Raw genomic sequence first — 24,641 nt, 5'->3', positions numbered from 1 at the left:
AAAGGAGCGGGGAGGGAAGCAGAGAACGCTCACCCTCCCCCACCCTGGGGAGAAAACCAAAAATACTTCAAAGGCTCCTTTCTGTGCACGGGGGAGGGTCCGTCACGGCGGGTTGGTGTAGCTCTGCGTGGGAAACCTGGGGGTGAAAAAACGTTGGTTAACAAAACGAAACAAAAGTTATTTTTTGCAGAAAAAGAGCTTGGAGGTAGACAGGAAAGACGAGGAAGAGTTGGGAAAACTAAACTGAATTAAGATGGATGAGAATCAAAAGCTAAATTCAGAAATTAAGTTGAATAAGGAAAATGGAAATGGCATTTAAAAGAAATCTAAACAGAAATGAAATAGGAAAGCACACTGAGGCGAAAGTTAAACTAGAAATAAAATTGAAAAATAGTGGAAATTTAATGAAAATAAAAATTAAGTTGAATTAAAGTAAAATTATAAAGAAAAATTTTTAAATTAAATTTAAAATTAAAAAATAAAAAACCACTTGTTGGGCTTCTGTGTTTGCCTGTCCCAGCGTGGCACATTTGAAAAATAAGTAAGTAGACAAAGTGGGAAACTGTCAAAACCATTATTTCTATGAGTTTTTAGCCTATGAAAGAGCGAGAGTCTCAAATATGAAAAGTTTTTTAAAGTTTTAGAACATTAAAGTTTTTTAATGGTTTTTAAAAATTAATATTTAATTTATCACGACTCTACCAAGCTCCCGTCCCACAGGCCCTGGCAAAATCCCAGCCTTGCGCAGGATGGGAAAATCCTCAGGAATCAAAATATTTACACATGGAGTGCCCAGGGGTCGGTAACTAAAAGATGAAATTTATCTCTAAATTCAATTTGAGCCGAAGTTAAAAATGGGCGCGCTGGCGGGTCTCTCCCGTAACACACAGGCCCCTCTATTTCCGTTTCCGGTGCTATCAGGTCTCCAGCAGTCCTCTCCAACAAGTTTCCTGACCAGCAACTCTAGAAAGGGTCACGCTGATGATGTCACAGTTGATCCATTAAGGTCCACGTGGGGGGCGTGGGCAAGTGGGCAGCAGTGAGGTCATTGACAGCTCTGTCAACTGTCATTACCCAGAATTCCCTGGAAGAGTCTCAGTGAGGGGTTTGGCCTGTGGGTGTGTCCTCAAGGATGACATGAGGACTGTATGTGTCCTGAAGGATGATTGGTAGGGGAGGACTATAGGTGTGTCCTGAGGGATGATTGACAAGGGAGGGCTGTGGGCATGTCCTGAGGTATGATTGACATGTGAGGGCTGTGGGCGTGTCCTTTATGGATGATTGACGGGGTGGGGGCATTTCCACTGTGGGCTGCACCATCACGCAGGCAGATGGAGGGGCAGGTGTCCTTTTTGTCACATGCTCACTTGTCACGTGTTTACTTCTCATAGGAATTCTCAGGCTAGAAGCATCATGCCCCATCACCCACATTTATGGTAAGAGAATCTCCCAGAAGTCCTTGTGGAAACTTAATTGACAGTTTATAATTATTTGAAAATTAATCCTGTACACATCCATGGTGGCCAGAAGTCTCCACTGGATCCCTGGACCCACATGTAGCTACCCAGCTTGCACTGCAGTGATGACATGCACGCTCCCTGCCTCAGAGACAGGGATAGAAGAAGCAGGATCGATGGATGACATATCACATGTGTTTCAGGAATTGCCTTGCTGCCCTACTGGGTGTCTTCCTCAGCCTGGACCCTGTCACGTGCCTGGACACATCACAGTCTCGACCCAACTTCCTCCTGCTCCTGGCAGACGACCTGGGCATCGGGGACGTTGGCTGCTATGGCAACAGCACCATCAGGTGAGGAAGGAGAGTGTAGCATGAATTCTAATTGGTCTTAATAATTAAAACCTGGAGTCAGATATGGGGTAAACGCTAAGGGTTCAGAGAAGTGAAAGAGCAGCCAGCCACCAGACTCTCTACCTCTACTGAATCCGCAGACCGAAAGGGTGAGCTACTGTCCCTGCCCCGTCTTGTCACTTCCTGTCTGTCTCTGTAAAGACCTCCAGACCTCTATGATTAGCTAATGGCTAGCTCCACCCTCTGATCTTCAGACAAGCTTATTTATTAGAGCACAAAATATCACCACAGGGGAGGGCCCCGGATACCCATAATGCTCCTCACCAGGATACCCATAATGCTCACCAGGAGACCCAAAATACTCCTCGCAATGGTACCCATAATGCATCAGGATCTGCCCTTCCCATGATGCCAGTGCTTGACCCTGATTCACCCAGGGTGTCAGTTCAGGATTTCCCATGATGCCTAGGGCCAGATAGTGAAGTGAGCCTCACCAGGCCAACCTTGCCCAGTGAGGCTGACATTGGGGTCACGTGGGTGTGCCAGTGTCACGAGGGTGTGTTGGCCCCCCCACTCCATGATCCATGCTCCCGCCCCTCCCCACCAGGACCCCGAACATCGACCGACTTGCAGAAGGTGGTGTGAGACTCACTCAGCACCTGGCGGCTGAAGCTGTGTGCACGCCCAGCCGGGCAGCTTTCCTCACCGGGAGGTACCCCATCCGCATAGGTGGGTGGGCCCACATGCCCCTGATATCACTTCCTCTGCTCTGTCCCACCCGTACGTCCCCCACAATGGCCCACCGAGCAATGACTCCATGGACTTCTGATGATGTCACTCCTTCCACTAGACCTCACTGATGACACAACTTCCTCCAGATAGGCATGTTCCTTCCACTGGCCCCATTCCTAAATCCCTCCCACTGACCTATGACTCCAGCCTTGGATAATCCCACTGATGACGTCACTTCCCCATTAGGCCCCACTCCTAAGTGCCCACCCACAGCCCACTGAGTGATGATTACATCCATGGATGATCACACTGATGATGTCACTTCCTCCCCTAGGCCTGGCTCCTAAATCCCCCTACTGACCGATTACTATATCCATGGATGATCCTCTTGGTGAGGTCACTTCCTCCCACTAGATTTCACTGTTGACATCACTTCCTCTGTAATGCCACAGATTGTTACTTAGTCCAATATCTAATGATGTCACTTCCTCTCATTAAGCCCCATTCCTAAGTCCCTCCCACGGACCTATGATTCCATCCATGTATGACCCCACTGCTGACGTCACTCCCCCCCACTATGTGCCACTGATGAGGTAGCTTCCTCCCTCTATTCTGGACTCCTGAGGTCCTCTGTGAAAGGCAGAACCAGGGGCATGCTGGGAGCTGTGGGAGGCAGCTCTAGGGGAATCCTATTGTGTGCTCCATGTCCTACTGTGTGTACACTCTCCAGATTTATCGTCCTTCCGGTGCAGGCATGACTTCCGGTAATGGCCACCGTGTCCTCCAGTGGGCCGCAGGCTCTGGTGGCCTTCCTGCAGAGGAGATCACGTTTGCAAAAATCCTGAAGGAGCAAGGCTACGTCACGGGCCTCATAGGTGTGTTCTCTGATGTCCTTGGGATGTAGGGGGTGGTGACATCATCTGACCTGGATGGGTAGTGATGTCACCAGACTTGGTGCTGGTTGTGTCATCATCACATATGGATCTGGTGATGATGTCATCCTTCATAGAGCGTGTGCTGATGTCATCTGACATGGAGTGGGTGGTGACATCATCAATGAGTGGGTGGTGACGTCACCTGACTCAGTAGGGGGTGAGACTAAGCAGGAGACCATGGGATGTTAAGCAGGTGATGATGTCACTGGGCCAACAGCACCCACCCGCCCATGCGGTTTCTCCCCCCGCCCTCCAGGGAAGTGGCACCTGGGTCTGAACTGTCACTCCTCCTCCGACCACTGCCACCACCCACTGAGTCACGGGTTCCAGCACTTCCTGGGCATGCCGCTGGGCATGATGGCGGACTGCACAGGGGCAGAGCCTTCGGAGAAGCGTGTGACTCTGCAGCACCGCCTGCACCTTTGGGGCCAAGTATCCGCGCTAGCTGCGCTCACCCTGGCCGCTGGGAGACTCACCCGGCTCCTGCGGACACCGCGGTGGATGCTGGTCCTCGGCCTGGCTGCTGTGGCCACCATGTTCCTTGCTGCATCGCATCACGTAGGTGACCTCATCATCTACGCAGATTGCTTCCTCATGAGGAACCACAACGTGACCCAGCAGCCCCTGCGCCTTGAGCGGGTTACAGGCCTCATGCTCCAGGAGGCGGAGACCTTTCTGCAGAGGTGAGTAGCGCAGGGCATGTTGGGAAATCCCTGACCATCTCCCCACGCCCTCTCTCCCTCCCATGGTGCCCTTTGGGGAGTCGGCTGTCAGTCATTCACATGGAATGGGCCTAGTTGCCCTGTACACGTGAGTCTGAAATAGACTATGGGAACAGGGTGAGGAAAAAAATCAATAACCATTTGGTGGGGTGTCTCCAACCCTCGACTGCCAGAAAGTAAGTGGAGGCAGAGAGGGTGGCGGGATTGACGGCAACTTGGACATAGAACAACGTCTATGTGATCAGTAAATGAGGAGGTGGGTGATGGGTACTGATTGGTTGATTGACTGATGGATGGAGACTAGGAGCAGAGATAGGCAGGTGGATGATTGACGGGCGAGTCATCGATGGGTAACAGATAATGGACATTGAGGGATTGATTGACAGCTGATAGGTAGCTGAAGGCCTGATCAGAGAGTGACTAATAGATGATCGATCAATACACAGACAAGACAGAAATACGTGATTGACAGGTCTGTAAAGGATGGTTGATAGATGACAGATACAGATCGATTGACAGGTACATGACTGATTGACAGGCAATAGGTACAGATTGATTTACAGGTATATGATTGATTGACAAGTATAGATACAGATTGATAGATATAAATACAGAATGGTTGACAGAAACATGATTAACATTTATAGGTACAGATTGATGGACACACATGATTGACAGATGATAGGTACAGATTGATTGACAGATGATAGGTACAGTTTGACTGAAACATGATTGACAGACGATAGGTAAAGATTGATTGACAGATGATAGGTACAGATTGAAAGAAACATGATTGACAGAAGTACAGATTGACAGATATATGGTTGACAGATATTGGCACAGATTGATTGACAGATGATTGGTAGATGATAGACAGTTGATAGAAAGATGAGATGGAAAAACCAGTACTAGTGTCGTCAGGCTCCAGGCAGAAATGACTGAGGACAAGAGGCAGGACTACGGGAAATCAGGGAGGAAGGAGGTCAGAGGCAATGACATCACTGAGAATAGGAGGGACCGGCAGGGAGTTTCTGTCTCTTCTGCCGCTGACGTCACCACCCCCTGCAGCCACAAGCACCACCCCTTCCTGCTGTTCATGTCTTTCCTGCACGTGCATGTGCCCCTCGTGACCACTGCGGACTTCCGGGGGCGAAGCAAGCACGGGCCATACGGGGACAATGTGGAGGAGCTAGACTGGATGGTGGGTGAGTGATGGGGGGTGGCAGGCGCTGGTGGGAGTGCCCGGGTCAGCGTGCGTCCTCACGCGCCCCCCAGGGCCCCCCAGGGTCCCCAGGGTCCCCAGGGTCACATGCCCGTCCTCACAGGGCGGATCCTGGAAGCGCTGGACCGGGAAGGACTGACCGACAACACGCTTGTGTACTTCGCATCTGACCATGGCGGCTCACTGGAGTCTCGTGTGGGTCATGTGCAGCTCGGGGGCTGGAACGGGATGTACAGAGGTGAGCTCGGTACTCCACCCAGGTACTTAACAGGAGCACTCTCCACAGCCTCGACCATGCATTCCTTGGCTGGTGGCCCCATCTCTCCCTCCCATGATCCTTCACTTCCCTACTTCTGGTTCCCAGGGTGACAAGTGCCCTGGGCTGGTGGCCCGGCCCATCTGCCCATGATCCTTCACTCTCATCACATCCGGTTCCCTGAGTGACAGGTGTTCTTGTATGTTGTCCCTGGCCCTCCTACTCCCCTTCACTCCCCTCCCCTACTTCAAGAACCCCGGGGTGACAGGTTTGTTGGCTGGTGGCCCTGCCCCTCCATCCCATGATCCTTCATTCTCTTCCCTCCACTTCCTGTTCCTGGAGTGACAGCTGTCCCGGGCTGGTGGCCCTGCCCCTCCTGCCCTCTGATCACCCTTCACTCTCTTCCCACACTTTCAGTTCCCGGGTGACAAGTGTCCTTGGCTGCTGGCCCCCTCCCACTTCCCATGATCCCTCTGAGTTCCTGGGGTGACAGGTATTCTGGGGTTGTGCCCTTGTCTCTATCTCCCATGATCCCTCACTGTTCCCCGCCCCTCCTCTATTCACTGCTACTTCCGGTTCCCACCAACTTCCAGCTCCCACCTGACTTTCCCTTCCCAGCCTGAATCCCGTTCCCTCCCTCGCAGGCGGCAAAGGCATGGGCGGCTGGGAGGGCGGCATCCGCGTTCCCGGCATCTTCCGCTGGCCCGGTGTGCTGCCCGCAGGGCGGGTTGTGGATGAGCCCACGAGCATGATGGATGTGTTCCCCACCGTGGTCCTCCTGGGGGGCGGGGCGGAGCCAACGGACAGGTGAGCAATGACGTCACACAGGAAGTGAGTCTGAGTGACAGCTGCTGTCACAAAGGGGCGGGCTGGGGGTGGGTCCAGGTCCTGGGACAGGTGAGCAATGATGTCACACTTGAAGTGAGCCTGGGTGACAGCTGCTGTCACAGAGGTGTGGCACAGGGGTTGGGTCAAGCATGGTGGACAGGTGGTCACTAACATCATACTGGAAGTGAGCCTGGGTGACAGGTGCCTGAGTGGCAGCTGCTGTCACGTGAATGCAGGGCTGAGCCTCAGGACTGGTGAGCAATGGTGTTACACCGGAAGTGGGCCTGGGTACAGCTGCTGTCATGTATGTGCGGACAGGGTGGGGCGGAGCAACTGGGAACAGGTGAGCACTGACATCACACTGGAAGTTAACCTGAGTGTCAGCAGCTGTTACATGGGAGAGGGAGAGGGAGAGGGAAACCATGGAACCAGTGAGCAGTGACATCACACCAGACGTCAGTGACTGCTGCGGTTATGTGGGCGCATGGTGGGTGCGGGGCAGAAGGGTGGATGAGCAATGACGTCACACCGGAAATAGGCTTGAATGTCAGGTGGGGCTGTCACATAGTACAATGGGGGGACAGGGCTGCAGAGGACTTGAGTGACAGGTGTGATGTCACGTGGTACAATAAGGGGGGCGGGGAGGGGGATAGCATAGGACTTGAATGATAGGTGGTACTATAGGCCTCCATACTAGCATTGTGGAGCACCTGTTTGATTGACAGCCAATGTGTCACCAACCCCCCAGGGTGATTGATGGGAAGAATCTAATGCCCCTGCTGCAAGGGGAGACCCCACACTCAGACCATGAGTTCCTGCTGCACTACTGTGAGGTGTTCCTGCATGCTGCGCGCTGGGTGCAGCGTGACCGTGAGTACACACATAGCCCCTCCCCATAGGAAGGGAATACTTCTGGTTAAGAGTGGCCATGGGTTAGGCTCCTCCCCTTTTGGCATCCATCAGTCAATGAAGTCACTCTTCGGGGCTATGTACTATTCCCCTCCCCCTGAGTAGACATACTGCCATTCATCCCTGTGATTGGCAGCTGTCAATCATCCATTTAACCGACAGGAGGAAGAGTCTGGAAGGTTCACTTCATGACCCCGAACTTCCACCCGGAAGGGGCAGGTGCCTGCTATGGCAGCAAGGTGTGCCCGTGCATCGGGGACGTGACAGAGCATGACCCACCTCTGCTCTTCGACCTGTCTACAGACCCTGGAGAGACCCACCCCCTGACGCCTGACTTGGAGCCAGAGTTCCACACGGTAGTGGGAAAACTGCGGCAGGAGGCAGCAGGGTACTCACTGAGCCAGGTCCGCCAGCAGCTGGGCTCCATCTACAACATCTGGCGCCCATGGCTGCAACCATGCTGCGGGGAGTTCCCACGCTGCGGGTGTGACCTTGAGGAGTGACACCCATATGACACCCACGTGGAGCCAAGGGGCGGGGCTTCGCACTTCGAGCAACCTCAGAACTGGAAGTTGTAGCCATTGCAATGCATTGTAGGTCCGGGTTTGGGGAGTTCCTGTGGTGAGGTGCATTGTGGGTGCTGGTGCAGGGTGTTCCACTGGTGCAGGTGTGACCTTGAGGAGTGACGCCCACGTGACACCCTCACAAGACCCCACCCTCTTGAGGCCAAGAGGTAGCTTTGCATGTCCATCACCTTCAGAATTGGATATTAAGGCCATCACAATGCACTGTGGGTGCTGTTGCCGGATGTTCCACTTGTGTGGGTACGACCTTGAAGAGTGATACTCATGTGAAACCCACTGGGTACTCAGGGTCAGCGTGGGGTGTGACCGATAGGAGTGATGCTCATGTGACACCACGCAGGCTGAGGTGTGGAGCTTTGCCTGTCCATCACTGTCAGAATTATGTCCATAGCAACCATTGTTGGGCTTCCTCCAGGTTTGACTCTAGAGTGTTAACAGCCAGCTGTGATCTGCCTTTTGTGATTGCTCCCTGGGAGTTTACTAGGGGTGCAAAGGTTATGCAAAACTTGGTTGGGAAAAACTTGGCAAACCAGGGTGTTCCTTGATGGAGAATTTGCATTGGGCATTAACCCTTTGAGATGCTTAGATAAGATATTTTGGGATGTGGAAATCAACTTGCTAAAGGTGTAAACTGGATAACAATAAAAAAGCCCTTGGCTAAGGGAGAGGTCTCAGTCTGCTAGAGGCTGAGTCCCCCTGCAGCTGGAAAGGTTAAAATCATCCTTAAGGTGCCTCTGGGTCTTCTTTCTAAGGACCCACATGAGCCCACACCAGATCTACAACTCATTGTGGGTGCTCGTGCTGGGCATTCCCAGGGTGCAGGTGTGACTGCGAGTGACATTCATGCCTGACTTCCCTCACAGGACACAGATACTGGGGGGTAAGGTGGGGTGGAAAATTGGAATTTTCACCCCAAAATATAAATCGAAATTTCCCAAAAAAAATACAGAAATAAAATTTAAAATTCCCAAACAGATTCCAAGTCCAAAGAGAGTTGGAATGTTTCTGATCAAGACCAAACATGTTGAACTACATTTGGAACTTGTGTGTGTGATGTCATACCCACTTGACCTTTATTGAAACCACCTGACTAGTGAATGCCACCTCAGGTGAAGTATTGAGGTGAACATAGAGGGAGTCTTTTATTTTGGCGGGGGGACACTTAGCTCTATGTACCAAACCCGAAATTTAGCAGTGCAGGCCCACAATGTATTTCGTATGGGCCAACTGTTATTAAATTGACTGACAGAATAACAAAAACTACTGGAGAACCGGATGTCCATTACACCCCCACCCCCACCCCCACCCCCGACTTTCTTCCCTCTCTTCCTCTCATCATCATCCCCCTGCCATAGACATGATCCGAGCCTGGGTGCCATGGATCTATGTCTGTTCATATTCTGATCCCACCCCTTCCTCTCTCTCCTGCCTTCCTCCCTCGAGGTGTGCACCCCTCTCCTTTCTCTCTCTCTCCCTCTTTCTCTCCCCCCAACTCCCAACGAATAAAACGTCACTGAGCCCTGTCTGCATGACATCTGTCTCTCACCCGCCACCGGACACCTTGGCTCTACCCTCCAGGACCTGCCGCATACAACATCATAACACTGTCCACCCCCACAGTCCATTACAAGAGCAGGTATTAGGGTTCTCCTGGCGGGGCTTAATCCGGAGTCTCAGATTTTTCTGCCAACCAAGCCGAACCAGCTTGCAACTGAGTAGACCCTAAAGGTGAGGCTGTGGGGGTGGTGGCTGAGTAACCGGAATAAACCGTATTAAACCAGATAGCTTCCCACAGGGGATCGCTGTGAGGAGGTGGGTCCCGGGTTGGGGAGGAGAGGGGAGGCTGGGGTGGGGGATGGGCATCCGCACACTTCACCCAAGTCCGCCAAACCTGTAGCTAAAAAATGTCTGGGGTCACTGCAACCCCACCAGGTCACCCCTTAACCTCCACCTGGCCCGTGACCCTGTCATTGATGGTTTGACCGTATCCCATAATATGCTCCCGGGTTCCCCGGGCCTCCGGGCCTCCTTCAATCACGTCTCCAGGTCCAGCTCCTCCATGTCTGTCGCCTTCAGTCTCCTCCTTAGTCCTGTCAATCACGTCTCCCGTTCCCGCCCTTCCCTTACTCCTTTTCCGTTCCCCTCCTTGTCCTGTCAATCACGTCTCCTGTTCCCGCCCTTCCCTTACTCCTTTTCCGTTCCCCTCCTTGTCCTGTCAATCACGTCTCCCGTTCCCGCCCCTCCCTTACTCCTTTTCCTTTTCCCTCCTCGTTCTGTCAATCACGTCTTCAGATCTTGGCCCTCCCCTCTCTCGGCCCCTTCCTTTCCTTTCCTGGTCCCGTCAATCACGTCTCCCGGTCCCGCCCCTCCCCTGTCTTTTAGCTTTCCGTTCCCCTCCAGGCCCCATCAATCATGTCTCCCTATCCCGCCCCTCCCTTTCTGCCTTTCTGATCCCCTCCCGGTCAATCATGTCTCTGAGTCCCGCCCCTTCCTTACTCCTAAATTCCCCTCTTAGTCCTGCCAATCACGTCTGCCGGTCCTGCCCATCACCCTGCAGACCCTGCCCACTGCTCCCAGTGACCTCCGAGGTCTGTATCTTCCCCTGCGCCCGGGCCACCACGGTTGGATTCTGTTCCCACCCAAATCAACTCGGACTGGCCATTCAGGTTCCCGTAGGTGACGCGGGAATCCCTGGTCCCGGTCTGCCCTGAAGCGGCTCATCGGAAGTGGATAATTCGCCTGGGCAGCCCGTGACGCCACGCCTTCTGTCGGCCGCCGTGGGTACTAACAGCCCCGCTAATAAAAAAAAATACAAATACATTAAAATAAGTTAATTATTCTTCTGGAATTGGGGACAAGGCAGAGAGCAGGGCCCTGTCTGTGTCACTGTGCATAGGAAGCACTGCTGACCGGTCTGGAGTGAAGCACATGGAGGGAGCAAATGAAATGAAAGCTCCTACCTTAGCTGAAAAATCTTTTCACATTAAGTAACCCTGAAAGTACAATTAAGTCTGGTGAGGTGAGTAAGACTTTCCCCCTACCCTGACAATAGGGAAATGAGGAGAGGTGAGACCCCAAAACTCCCTCAGGACTGATTAAGTGGCTCAGTATCCAACATGAATAAAATGGATCGCCTCCATGCTGCATCCTGGGTTCCCTGTGAGCTTGTGCCTAAGCCTGGGAAGTCTGCTGGAGGTTGGTGTTGTTTGTCCCCATGCCACTTGATGCCCGGGTGCAGTCAGCTGACCAGTTGTCTCTCTGGGTGGCACTTTGAACAAGGCTAAATTGATGTCCTGGCAGGGCACACACTAGCCTGAGTAGCCTTCTAAAACAGGGACCTGGGAGCCCTTATGCAGCCACTTGGATGGCGTGTGCCAGCATCATGGCTGCTGCTTAATGTGTTTATAATTTTTCCTAGGCTCCAGAAACTAGCTTAAGCCATTCTGACAGATTTTTCCTACTTCAGATAAGTGCCAAACCCAAACTTTCCTGGTCATGGGATCCCCTCTATCACCCTGGGAATTCCCCAAAGGAAATAATAATAATAATAATAATAATAATAATAATAATAACAACAACAACAATAATTCTTTCTTCTAAGCTTTCCTCTGTCTTACCAGCATCCTGTCAGACACAACAGCAGCCAAAATGCCAAGCCAAGAAAGATGAACAGCTCTGAGGCAGCAGACGATAGCGGACCATCCCAGGACACCTGTCTACCTTGGAAGCCCCCTTCCCTACCGCCCAAGAGTCAACTGACACCCACCAAGTCAGCTTGAAGCAGTTTTTCTGGGAGAAATGATGCCCCTGTTCCTGTTCACTCACTTTTTTATAATAAACAAAAAGCTTGGAATGTTAAAAAATAAAATAAAATTAATTAGAATTTTAAATAAACTCGTTTAAATTAAATTTCATAACAGCCAGGACTACACACAGAAAATCTGTCTCTAAAAGCCAAAATGGGCAAATTAAAATAAAAAGATTGGTAAACAAGTTGATATAAAATGAATGAGTTTTTCTTAAATTCACTTTAAAGAAATAAATTTGAAATGAATTAGCTGAAAGTTGATTTCAAAAATTAATTTAAAATAAATTTATTTAATGTAAACTAGTTTACAAAGTATTAATTAGAAATAAAATATATTTATTAACAATAAATTAATGACATAAACTAATTTGCAATAAATTAGAGATAAATTAATTAGATATAAATTTTATAATTAATTAATTCAAGAAAGATTAATTTACTGTAAATTACTTGGAAGGAGGATACTAATTGGAAGTAAATCAGTTTAAAAGAAACCAATTTTAAATAAATTAATTTGAAATACATCAATTATAAATAAATTAATTGAATTAAAATTATTTAAAATTAAGGAATTTAACATAAACCAGTGTGTTAAAATTATTTAAAATTTAGGAATTTAACATAAACCAGTGTCAGGTGACCTGGTGAAGTCTCCATCTGCACAGGCGCCATGTTGGCTCCAGTCCTGCTGCTGCCTCTTGAAGCTTCTGGGTCTACCTTGGTGATCCCCAGGAAGCCAAGCATTCTCCTCATCACAGCAGGTGAGCTGGACTTAGGACACCTCGGTTGCTTTGGCAACAATAGACTGAGGTATGAGTTGTTCCTCCAATGATCCTTCACTCTCCTCCCACCACTTCCGATTCCAGTTGGGGTGGGTTGGGGGGGTGGTTTGGGGGGTGACAGGTGTTGTTGGCTTGTTGCCTCCTCCATTTGCATTCTTAGACTGAGGATCACTGGGATGAGGTCACCAGTTAACTCCCATGATTCCCCGAGGGCTGGAGCCTTTTTCCTTCAGTCACTTGGTGTGACTGACCGTGGAGTGACTGGTCCACTAGGATCCGGAAAGTGGATTGTTGGGCTGCGGAGGGCGTCAGGTCACCTAGCAAATCGCTGTGGCCCCGCTGTGCACCCCGAGCCCTGCTGCCCTCCTCACCAGCCTCCTGGCCTTCCAGTCTGGTCGTGATGTCATCACAGTGGATAGTAGCTTTAGGATCACCAAAGACCTGCGAAACCTTGATCAATCAACCCACCTGCCAATCAACCTGCAATCCTGTCAATCACCCAAACACATGTCAATCATCTACCCGACACCAACCTGTCCACCAGTCAGTCCACTCACATAAACATCAGTCATCCCTCAGGACTTGCCCATAGTCTTCCCGTGTCAATCATCCCTTAGATAGGGCCACAACCCTCCTGTGTCAGTCATCCATCCCTCAGGAGACACCCACAGCCCTTTCGGGTCAATCACCCATCTGATCCAGCCCACCCATGATTGACAGGTCAGACACCCTCTGTGTCATGAATTAATTTTGTTTAACTTCCTGTTTTATTGAGGATACGACATTGGCCCCTCCCCTGCTCCACACTGGGGGCGTGTCCATTCGCAGCCTAGAATATACTGCACTCTACCGCTCCCCCCAACAAAATGTAAGAGCAAATACTTCAGTGCAGATGCAGGGAGTGGTAAACAGGCCAGGAGAGGTTACAAGGTCACGTGGGGTCATGCTGGGGTCACAGGGGGTCAGGGGTGGGGCCTCACCAGCTGAGACATCAGGCACTTGGTACATTTCAACTTAATCCTCACACCCTAGTTTAAACTAGCACATTTGCCGGGCGGTGGTGGCGCACGCCTTTAATCCCAGCACTCGGGAGGCAGAGGCAGGCGGATCTCTGTGAGTTCGAGGCCAGCCTGGGCTACCAAGTGAGTTCCAGGAAAGGCTCAAAGCTACACAGAGAAACCCTGTCTCGAAAAACCAAAAAAAATTAAATAAATAAATAAATAAACTAGCACATTTGCCTCTCCCCCGACTGACCCGCCATCAAGCTGCAGATGTGAAGGCTGGCCTTGAACTCACAGAGATCCACCTGCCTCTGTAGTTTTGGGATTAAAGGCATGTGCCACCACTGCCTGGCTACTTTACATTTTCAAAGTAAAATGATATGTGAAGTAAATTTCATTAATTCATTCACTTTCAAAAAACTCCCAAAACTTTCTTGTGCATGTTGTTTTGTAAATGAAACTTCATTATTAACCCACATTTTTAATGCTTTTATGTTCTAATTTTATATAATTATAAATTATAAATTATAAATTATAATTATAAGCATGCAAGCATACCTCTGGGAAATCCATTCAGTCAGGATGATATGAGAATAAGATACCTCCATTTAGAAAGTGATGTTAAATTTCATTCAGTTCACATGTCTGTGTGAGGGTGTCAGGTTCCATAGAACTGGAGCTATAGACATTGTGAGCTACCATGTGGGTGCTGAGAATTGAACCTGGGTCCTATGGAAGAGCAGTCAGTGCTCTTAATCACTGAGCCATCTCTCCAGCCCCATAATTTAGTTTTTTAACTACAATTCTAAATGGTGGCTTTAGAACTGGAGACAGAGTTTACTTTCTCATTCTTTGGTGATTGTTGCTTTGATGATGGTGTTTCCCTTTTAAGCATCAATTTACTTAATTTTTGAATTTTAATAGGTTGAAAGAATTAATTCCCACAAGATTAAATAAACAAGTAGCTTTCCACTAAATAACAAGTACCTATCACCTTGACCAAAACAAATAACCAAAGCTTACCATCTAATGGCTCATACTCTTTTATAAATTTTTCATCAGAAATAACACCAAACCCTACGCTTCATATTCTTTAGCTTTATACAATACTAAAGGTTATTTCCTGCAAATGTGTGTAATATGGTACTGAAGTATTTGCTAAAAGTGTTTCAGATATGTAGTCAGAGAATAAATTGAAAATTAGGACCTAAAAGTGTAGAAATTTGAATGACTGGAAATCCCAGTGTTCTAGGGTTTTCTATAGTCACATAACTTATGTACTGAATCTCTCTCTCTCATGTATCTATCTATATGTGTGTATATATATAATATATGTATGTATGTATGTATGTACGTACGTATATATTGGAATGATTTACAGGCTGCAATCCAAAAATGGCCATCTGTGAATGGAAAGTCCAAGAATCTAGTAGTTGCTCAGTCTCACAAGGCTAGGTGCCTCAGCTGTTTGTTTGTATATGCTGGAATCCCAAAGAAGTAGGCTTCAATGCCTGTGAAGGAATGGTTGTACTGACAAGGTAAGGGAAAGTAGACAAAGAACTAACACACAAACTTCCATCTTCCAATGTCCTTCCAGCAGAAAGTGTGACCCAGATTAAAGGTGTGCCTGCTAGCCTCAAGGTCTGGATTAATGGTGTGTGTCATCTAGCCTCAGGATCTGGATCAAAGGTATGTTCTCTTCTTGCCTTAAGGTCCAGATCACAACTGTGTACTCCATTTCTGAATTATAGTTCATTCCAATGTAGTCAAGTTGACAGCCAAGAGGAGCTATCACAATCCACCCCTGTCAACTTGACACACAATCATATAGCCTTATATTATGATTAATTTCCAAATGAAGACAATGACCCCATCATAAAATTGTGCCTAAACATAACATAACTATCCCACATACAATTGCAAATGCATTGTATATTTAGAATACTGGCAATATCCCTTGGGGGACATCTTTCTACTATTTCAAACTTATATCTGATAACCACTGATATTCTCTTAATTGATATTGCTATATAATGAGGAAATTGAAAGAACATACAAATATTTGTACAAATACCTTGTTAACAAAATACAACAGAAGCACCTATGTCAGTTATAATCCTCATTTCTGCAACTTGTCACATGGCCTTAAATGGTATTTAGAACTACTTTCCTTTAGTACTCATTCTGTATTTCTTCTATCCTCTGCAAAAACTTCAGAAGGTCTTGGATCTTTTCCTGGAGAAGCGACCCATACCTTCATTCCTGATGGGTCTGTGCTCTTTGTTATCCTTCCTAAATTAGATTATTGTAGTTTCCCATTAACTTTAGTTGTAGGGCATAGTAGCACCAAAAGATGCCCTAAAGGATCTCCTGCACTCCACACATAAAACTTCTTACCTCTATTGTGGAGAAGCAATCAAATTTCCCCACAGTAATCTGGATATACCACCCCTCTTAATGGTGTTATTCCTTTCTTAGTCTATTGGTTTAAGGGCATCTGAAGCCCAAAATGACCAGGTAGAGGTCTGACTTTCCAGTTCAATGGAATGTTTGCTGTGGCTTATGATAAGCAGGAGCATTCCCTCTCTGGAACCAAAACTTTTAGGCCAGCAAAACTTAGGGTTGCAGAAACATGAAGCAAAAACTTTACTAGTGGGTCACTAGTGGTGATAATGAGTGGAAATATTTCTTTTTTCACCCCTTGGTTCCTGGACCCATGATCCTGCCTATAGGAGAAATTGTATCATGTATTGGATGCTGATTCAGAGAATATACTGTGTCCTGGAGAACCTTGCCCCAGCCCTCAAGATGCAGTACCTAATTGGTACTGTAACTGTGTCTTCAAAAGACCAAAGGCCATTTATTCCATTTTTCTGTCAGGTTAGCTTCTTCAGGATGCTAGGAAATGTGGGAAGACAAGTGGATCCCATAATTGTGGGCCCACTATCACCCTTCTCTGGCTGTGAAGTGAGTTCTCTGGTCAGAAGCAATACTGTGTGGAATATCATATTGATGGATAAGGCATTCTAAAAATCTATTGATGGTGGTTTTATAGAAGCATTACATGTAGGAAAGGTAAATCCACAACCAGAATAAGTATCTACTCCATTGAGGACCAAGATTGGCCCAATGTAGTCAAACATTAGGTTGCTGGCTGATTACCACAGGGAATGGTACAATATCTGGGGCTCAGTGTTGGTTTCTGCTGTTGGCTGATATGGCACTCAGCAGCAGCTATAGCCAGGTCAGCCATGGTGAGTGGAAGTGCATGTTATTGAGCCCATGCCTAACCCCCATGTCTGCCACTATGGCCACTTTGTTCATGGGCCCCATTGGGCAATGACATGAAGGGTTGGGAAAAGAGGCTGACTGTCCAAAGAAAGAGTCATTCTATCTAATTGATTATTGAGATTCTCCTTAGCTAAAGTCACCTTTTGGTGAACATTTACATGGGATACAATTATCTTCATACCCTTTGCTCATTTGGAGAGATCTATCCACATACTTTTCCCCCAGATGTCTTTTCTTACCAATTTTCCAATCATACTCTTTCCAAGTCCCTGACCATCCAGCCAATCCATTGGCTATAGCCTATCAACATCATTGAATAGTTGCATATTAGGCAATTTCTCCTTTCAAACAAATTGTATGATGATGTGTACTACCTGAACTTCTTTGTGGTGCCTGCATGATGTATAGAACCATCAGTAAACCCAGCCCTAGTTTTCTTTTCTTCAGTCAACCAATCATAGGGAATGTCCCATGAGAATATAGGTATATGCTCCGCAGCAGAAGGCTTTGTAACATGAGTAAAAACCATAGGCATTTGGGCAACTTCTTCATATAGCTTGCTTGTGCCTTCAGGACCTGCTTGGGCCTGATCTCTTATATACTACTATTATTTGATAACATATTGCTGCTGTGGATGTCCTACTTTATTGTTGGGGACCGACTCCGGACAGCTGTGTCTTGAACTTTGTGTGACCTTCCTTCCTTTATCAAACCTTACAAAAGCAGGAAGTTCCTGGCCTAACCTTGGGCTGTACAACTTCCTGGAGTACGTGCTAATCAGCCAGCTGCAGGGGCCTGGGACCAAAGCAACCTCACCCTCCCTTAGGAATTTTCCATCCTTGCTTCCCCTGCTTCCCCTCCCTGCCTGAAGCCCTGCTTATAAGCCTCAATACCCAGTCAATAAACAAGACCTCGATGCAACTCAGACTGACTCTGTCTTCCTTTACGCGCCTGGTCTCCTTTTCCTCTCCCCCCCTTTGGTTTACAGGTGGACTCTCCTCGAGACCCTCGAATAACCTGGCCCGCAGGACGGGTCACTTTATAACTTTGTGGTTCCCATAACATCCAGCTCATGATAGGCAGTTCAGGTTGCATGGTAAGGTGGTGGCCCACTGTTCAATGTTCAATATCTCCTACTGGCTGGGATTAATGGGATGTGCTTGCATACTTGGCCATATTTAGTTTTGAAAATGATTCTGTGGGCACCAGTGACAGACACTTGAAGTGACTTTAAGAGGTATTGTATTGTCCAAATTCACCAATGCTCCTTTTCTTGTATGTTACTCCATTTTCTTCTTTCCAGTTTTAAAACTCACACTGATCTTCCTGCCTCTGTGTCCAGATTGCTGGTACTAAAAGAATGTACTACTACACACAGCTTGAAAAATAATTTTTATGGAGCAAGTCTCCTCTTTTTATGGCAGCAAGGAAGGCCAGGGGATGGTGTTAGAACCCCTGATACTGGAGTTACAGATAGTAGTGAGCTTCTATATGTACTGAGGATGGAAGCTGGGTGCTCTGAAAAAATCTTCAGTGCTCTTAACGGCTAAGGTATTTTCCACCCAAGTTTTTTTCCTTTGTCCAAGGCAGCCTAGTCAGGGACAGACACTTGATGCTGATTAAAAAGTGGAATTTACCTCCATTTGAGAGAATTAGCCTCAGGCAGTGATGAGCTCCCTAATTATTTATCCAATACAACATGGTTAGCCCATTATTCATATATATACAACCAACAAAAATGGACACAGCAGGTTGTATTCATGCATTTCAGCATACTCATTCAACCGTACTTAACAAGGAATAAGTTAGAAGAGGTTTAAAGAGGCAAAAGAGGCAGGGCTGGAGAGATGGCTCAGAGGTTAAGAGCACTGACTGTCCTGAGTTCAATTCCCAGCAACCACATGGTGGCTCACAACCATCTGTAATTAGATCTGGTGCCCTCTTCTGTCCTGCAGTCATACATATAGACAGAACACTGTATACATAATAAATAAATCTTTAAAAAAAAAAGAGGTAAAAGGGGAAAGTGATGTAATATCTTTTAATTAACAATTTGTGAAAATAAATTTTAAATAAAAAAGCAAAGCCAGGCAGTGCTGTACACCTTTAATTCCATCACTCAGGAGGCAGAGCCAGGTGAATCTCTATGAGTTCAAGGCCAGCCTGGTCTACAGAGAGAGTCCCAGGACAGGCCCCAAAGCTACACAGAGAAACCCTGTCTCAAAAAAAAAAAAAAAAAAAGCAGAGGTTGGAGTGAGGGGATTTTCAGGTTCAGGACCCTGATTGACTGACATTTGTCTAGGGGTGCTAAGAATGTTTGGAATGTCAGATATTTCCCCTTAAATGCAGGCCCTCCCTGGGTGGGATCAGCTCATGGCTTTTCTTGGATCTGGGTGTTGCCTGCCAGTAAGCCTGCCACAGAGGCTGTATCTGGTCCTCTAAGCCTGTCATGGCAGTTGTGTAATGCCCGGTCCCGTGGGCCAGGTTATTTGATGAGACCCGAGGAGGCACCTCCTGAAAGATCAATGGGGGCGAGAGCGAAAGGAGACCAGGCGCGTAAAGGAAGACAGAGACATTCTGAGTTGCGTCGAGGTCTCCGTTTATTGACTGGGTGTTGAGGCTTATAAACAGGGCTTCAGGCAGGGAGGGGGAACAGGGGAAGCATGGAGAGAAGAATGGAAAATTCCTAAGAGAGGGTGAGGTCACTTTGGTCCCAGGCCCCTGCAGATGGCTGATTAGCAGGTACTCCAGGAAGTTGTACAGCCCGAGGTTAGGCCAGGAACTTCCTGCCTTTGTAAGGTTTGATAAAGTAAGGGCACTGCTGTCCGGAATCGGTCCCCAACAGTGTAATCAAGCTGTTTTTGGCTCCCCCCACAGCCTGAGGCATTTCTTTCCATCATTTTTATAATTTATATATGTTCCTACATGACTCTGAGGTGAGAATGTCCCTAAATGTCTCTGCTTTAACATTGTGATCATGTTCAGAAATGGATTAGTTAACTAAGCATGCTTAGGAATAGGCAGAACTCTACATGAATGTGTCCAGACTCCCTAAGTAAAATCCACATGCTTCTTTTGTTTAGGAAAAGTATTGTTTGGAAATAACTCCCATGCTCTCCTTGCCTCCTGCAGGTTTTTTCATTTCTTCTGCCTTGCTGTTGTGATGGCTATTCTTAGTAGTCAAACTGATTAACTTTGTAATTAACTAAAACCCAAAGAGTTTTGCACAACTGTGAGGGATTTTTCTTAAAGGTTTTGAAATTAAAGACACATCTTTAATCTGAATTATTTGAGATGATGAGATACACTTTTAGCAGCTTGTTGGCAGTGCATAACTTTAACCCCAGCACTCAGGAGGCAGAGGCAGTCAGATTTTTTGAGTTTGAGGTCAGGTTGGTCTACAGAATGAGTTCCAGGGCTACACAGGTAAACTCTGTCTCGAAAAAACCAAAACCAAATGAACAAACAAAAAGAACACAATTAAACAAAGAATAAGATCCACTTTTGATCTGGATCACAACTTCTGGTAGCAGTGGACATATATAAAGAATATTGAAGACGGGAGCTCTCTATTTTTGCCTGCTTGCCCTAGTTCTGGCTACCAAATTCATTCCTGTGCTTGTATTAGAGACTTCTTTGGAATTTTGATGTATACTGAAGACCAGCTGAGACATCCAGCCTCATGGACTGAACAACTACTATATTCTTCAAATTTCCATTGGTAGGCAGCCATTGTTGGACTATCTGGACCACAGCTTATGAGGCATTCTAATAAATCTACTTTCTACATACATGGAGAGAGAATCTTGAATAAGGCAGCTATGTTTGTTTGTTTGTTTGTGTTTCACCTGCTCATGGAAGATGTGCTGGCTAACAATAGTGCTCATAAAGAAATTCTTTCTAGCTCCATTATTCTCCAAGTATTTAACTTTCCATGAAGACTACTCTTTTTATTATTAGTCATTTGCTAAAATTTTCCTCTGAATTTCAGGAATAAAACTCCTAAAGCAAAGGAGCCATCATCCAACCTTCTGATGGGAGAAAGACCTATTATCTTGTTTGAGATCTGGTTCCTGCTTTTCTTTCCTGGTTGTCTGAAGTCCTTGTGACAACCAGGTAAAAAGTACTTTCAGTTACCTGACCTCAGCATGAAACCACAGAACAAACATATCCTTTTGTGTCATTAAATCTCTCTTTAATTGTTAATATTCTTGGTACTCTTCCACCTGTGGGACAGGGAATCACTCCACCCACATAGTATAATGGGCTGTGCAAGCTAGCCACATTGTGTTCAGGAGGAAGAAGGGGAAGTGCCTATGGAGTGCAGGAAGATAGCAAGGTCTGCTATTAGAGCCAGGGGGAAGTGCTATTGAAATGCATGTCTTTGCAGATCTAGAAAAGGTCTTTGTCTGTGGTGGAAGGTGTGGCCAAGAACCACTGTGCTGTGTCTCTAAGCACACTGTAACCCTATAGGAGGTGCTCATGTCACTCAGGCTTTACTAGCCAATCAGGCCCTCCAGGTGACCTGCCAGTCAGAAGTGGTGTGGGGCTCTTCTGGGTGCCAAGCTTCAGGCTTGGTTTTGAAGAGGTGCTGGTGCCAGTGGTTTTGTGTGGATGTTGCAATTGCTGCTGCAGGGAGCTGAGTGGAGAACTTGGATGAGCAGGAGAACCACGACATGGTAAGGAGCTGCTGTCCCCAGATGGGGAGGAGCAGATGGGGAGGTGCAGGAGCCAGTGTGGTGGGTCCTCCCCAAGTCTGAGTGGGAACCTGCAGCCAGATTCTCTGTCCTGTGAAGTCCCATGTGGTCTTTGCAACTCCTTGGACAATGGCAGGCCTCTGAATAACTTTACTCTGTGGGCTGAATCTGCTCAGAACATTGGGAGCAGGGAGCTGTGTATAGGAACATATTTCTAGTCAACTTCAACATGCTTCTGATGTGTCCATGGAAAGCAGGTTGCCAAACTCAGAGAGGCCTAGTTTCTCCAGATTCTTCTAAATGTTCAGCACTTTGCATTTAACCTTTACATGTAAGATCCATTTGTAGAAGGTGGGGGGGAAGAACAAGGGAATCTGTGGCTGATATGTAGAACTGAATTGTATTATAAAATAAAATTAAATTAAATTAAAAAAATTGTCAAAATTAAAAAAAAGATCCATTTGTAGTTAATTTTATAGAGGTTGTAAAAGGCATCTCATGTGTTGGGTAACACCCCACTACTAAGTTGTGATGTAGAAGAGTAGAATTGATGATATATAGGATTTACTAATGTTTAGGAGGTAGTAAGTCTCACAAAGTAAAATTTAACTGAGGGAGGACTGCCCCTAGAACACCCAAAAGATAAGTATATGCTAACCAGGCCTATTAGAGATTAGGATGGTAGGATATGCATTTGTTCACTGGATTGTCCAGACATTTGGCCCTGAAACCATTACAAAGAAGCCACCTCTGCCGGGTGGTGGTGGCACTCACCTTTAATCCCAGCACTCGGGAGGCAGAGGCAGGCGGATCTCTGTGAGTTTGAGGCCAGCCTGGGCTACAGAGCGAGTTCCAGGACAGGCTCCAAAGCTACACAGAGAAACCCTGTCTCTAAAAACCAAAAAAAAAAAAAAAAAAAAAAAAAAAAAAAAAAAAAAGAAGCTACCCCTGATTTACAAACAGCCACTAGGTCCATCTCCATATCAAAGAACAGGCCTATAAAAAGCTGCTCAAGGGGGCATTACAGGGTCACAACCAATCTTAAGGAGTGGTGTGCCATAAAGTTACAGTTTTCTTCTTGAGAAAAGCATAGTTCTGCTAGATGGGCAATATGACACCAGGTGACAACTATTTTAAAAGTAAAATACAGTTAAGGACTTGCTTGATCAAGCAAGGCTTCCATTTAGGCCCCCAGGCAAAGAGGAGGAACATTCTTGGGAGAACTAGTAAAAGCCTGGGGCCTAGGCCTTGGGATTTTCCCTAAGGGCCTGATATATTGACAATAACAGCTCCTTCTCTAAAACCAGTAATATGCTTGGGAGAGCTGGTAATGGTCTGTGGCCAGGGCCTTTGTGAAGGGGTTGCTTCAAATTCTGAGAATCCAGCTCTTCTTACCATATGGAGCTGTGGTTATCAGTCCCAAGCCCACTGTGGGCTAGCAATGTTGAGATTCCCTGTGTTCCCTTTGTGTAGCATTATTTGATTAGCCTCCTTCTGAGTTTGTCCCATTGTATCATACTTCTTGCTGACTTCATAAAAGTTTCTCATTTACTTCCATTGCCCTTCCCCCTCCTCCTGGAGGTAGTTATTCTTCTTAAGAAGCTTACATGGGGGCTGGAGAGATGGCTCAGCGGTTAAGAGCACTGGCTGTTCTTCCAGAGGTCCTGAGTTCAATTCCCAGCAACCACATGGTGGCTCACAACCATCTGTAATGAGATCTGGTGCCCTCTTCTGGCCTGCAGGGATATGTGCAGACAGAACACTGTATACATAATAAATAAATAAATCTTTAAAAAAAAAAAAAAAGAAGAAGCTTACATGGCATGGGATATAGCTTGTGCAAGACATTCCCACCCCAGCTTTTATCTTTTCTATGTTCTACTTGTCCTATGCTTTTCATCCCCCAAGACCTTCACCTTAGGACCCTGTCACTGCTGTTTCAGGTCCTTGGTATGCTTAAGAAATTAATCTGGGAATATCTTTGTTGTGTTACTCTCCCATCTGCCTAAGTGTCCTGACTGGCAAGTTGCATGTCTCTAATTAAATTGTTCAAAGGGTAACCTGAAGCATGAACCTAGAAGACACTTAAGGATGACAGCATATGTGAAATGAAAAAACTGTCTAAGCTGGCTCCTCTTTGAGCATTAGCCAGAGATGGATGTATACCATCATTAAAGAGATTTTTCTTTATTAATCTCTTAAGTGTGTGAAGTGATTTCTCAATGGGAAGGCATGTTAATTCTAAAATAGCTGCATTTCCATCCTGTCAGGAAAAGTGTTTTTGAGACAAGCTCTCTTATTTTGACTCAGGTGGCCTTGATTTCAGTCTGTTGCTCTCCAGGACCTTGCTGTCCTCTATATTGCACCTTCAAAAATTCTTAAATTAAATGACTGTACCATGTCAGAGTTTTAAAATTATCCATTTGAGTCATGTAATTGACTATCCAATTTGTCAGAGGAAAAAAATTTGCATGTGGAGTATTGCTTCTTTCTTCATACTAAAATAGGAGGAATGGTTTATTGTGTACATTTGCAGAGAGAACTCTAGGTCATGGGGCTTCTGTCTTTGGAAGAAATATCAGTAGCTGTAGGGTCAGAACAACAGTTTAAGGGTCACTCTGAGTTAATTTTGTGAAAGTTGTAAAGTTTGTGTTTATTTAATTTCTATACACATAGAATCATCAATAGCTGAGTAACGTTGGTCAAGATCACACTTTTCCTTGGCTAAGTTTCCTTTGGTCTTTTGATTAAAAGTTGACTATATTTTTCTGCCTTTGTCTTGGCTTTTTCTCTCCCTCCCCTTTATTCTTTTATAAATATTGCACAAATTCTTGATTGTTGTATTTTTGTGGTAAGTATAGAAGTTACATTATGTTAATCTGTGTACAATTTTTCCATAATTCCATAGAACCTTTTGAGTGTTTCCACTGTGAAAGCAGATTTGTAGTCATATTTCCTGCTATAAATTGTTGGGCATTGTCATTGGATTGTATTCATTTAATGGTGCAAATTTACCATACACAATATCTTAATTTTGATGCATCATGTTCCCAAGGATCACTTC

The 24,641-nt window shown here is 46.5% G+C and overlaps 1 protein-coding gene and 1 long non-coding RNA gene across 2 annotated transcripts; one reads left to right on the top strand and one right to left on the bottom strand.

The window, feature by feature from the left end:
- Nucleotides 1–1,456: 1,456 nt before the first annotated feature.
- Nucleotides 1,457–3,589, bottom strand: LOC131894201 (uncharacterized). The gene is made up of 2 exons (XR_009374869.1): nt 2,156–3,589; nt 1,457–1,766 (listed from the first exon to the last, which is right to left on the bottom strand). It is a non-coding gene; the product is annotated as an uncharacterized LOC131894201 (long non-coding RNA).
- On the top strand, nt 1,623–8,718 carry Arsl (arylsulfatase L). The gene is made up of 9 exons (XM_059244415.1): nt 1,623–1,810; nt 2,418–2,539; nt 3,295–3,417; nt 3,734–4,160; nt 5,268–5,404; nt 5,525–5,659; nt 6,322–6,484; nt 7,254–7,375; nt 7,577–8,718. The coding sequence occupies exons 1-9, from the start codon at nt 1,638–1,640 to the stop codon at nt 7,915–7,917; spliced, it is 1,743 nt and encodes a 580-aa protein (XP_059100398.1). The 5' UTR covers nt 1,623–1,637; the 3' UTR covers nt 7,918–8,718.
- The last annotated feature ends 15,923 nt before the right edge of the window (nt 8,719–24,641 follow it).

The sequence above is a fragment of the Peromyscus eremicus genome, chromosome 17 (assembly GCF_949786415.1).
Source record: "Peromyscus eremicus chromosome 17, PerEre_H2_v1, whole genome shotgun sequence".
NCBI lineage: Eukaryota > Metazoa > Chordata > Mammalia > Rodentia > Cricetidae > Peromyscus > Peromyscus eremicus.
This window is presented reverse-complemented; position numbering and strand designations above follow the sequence as displayed.

Coding starts and splice junctions, on each gene's coding strand:
- Arsl (XM_059244415.1), top strand. CDS start 1,638: ATGACATATCACATGTGTTTCAGGAATTGCCTTGCTGCCCTACTGGGT. Junction 6,485..7,253: donor GGGGCGGAGCCAACGGACAG/GTGAGCAATGAC, acceptor CCAACCCCCCAG/GGTGATTGATGGGAAGAATC. Junction 7,376..7,576: donor GCGCTGGGTGCAGCGTGACC/GTGAGTACACAC, acceptor TTTAACCGACAG/GAGGAAGAGTCTGGAAGGTT.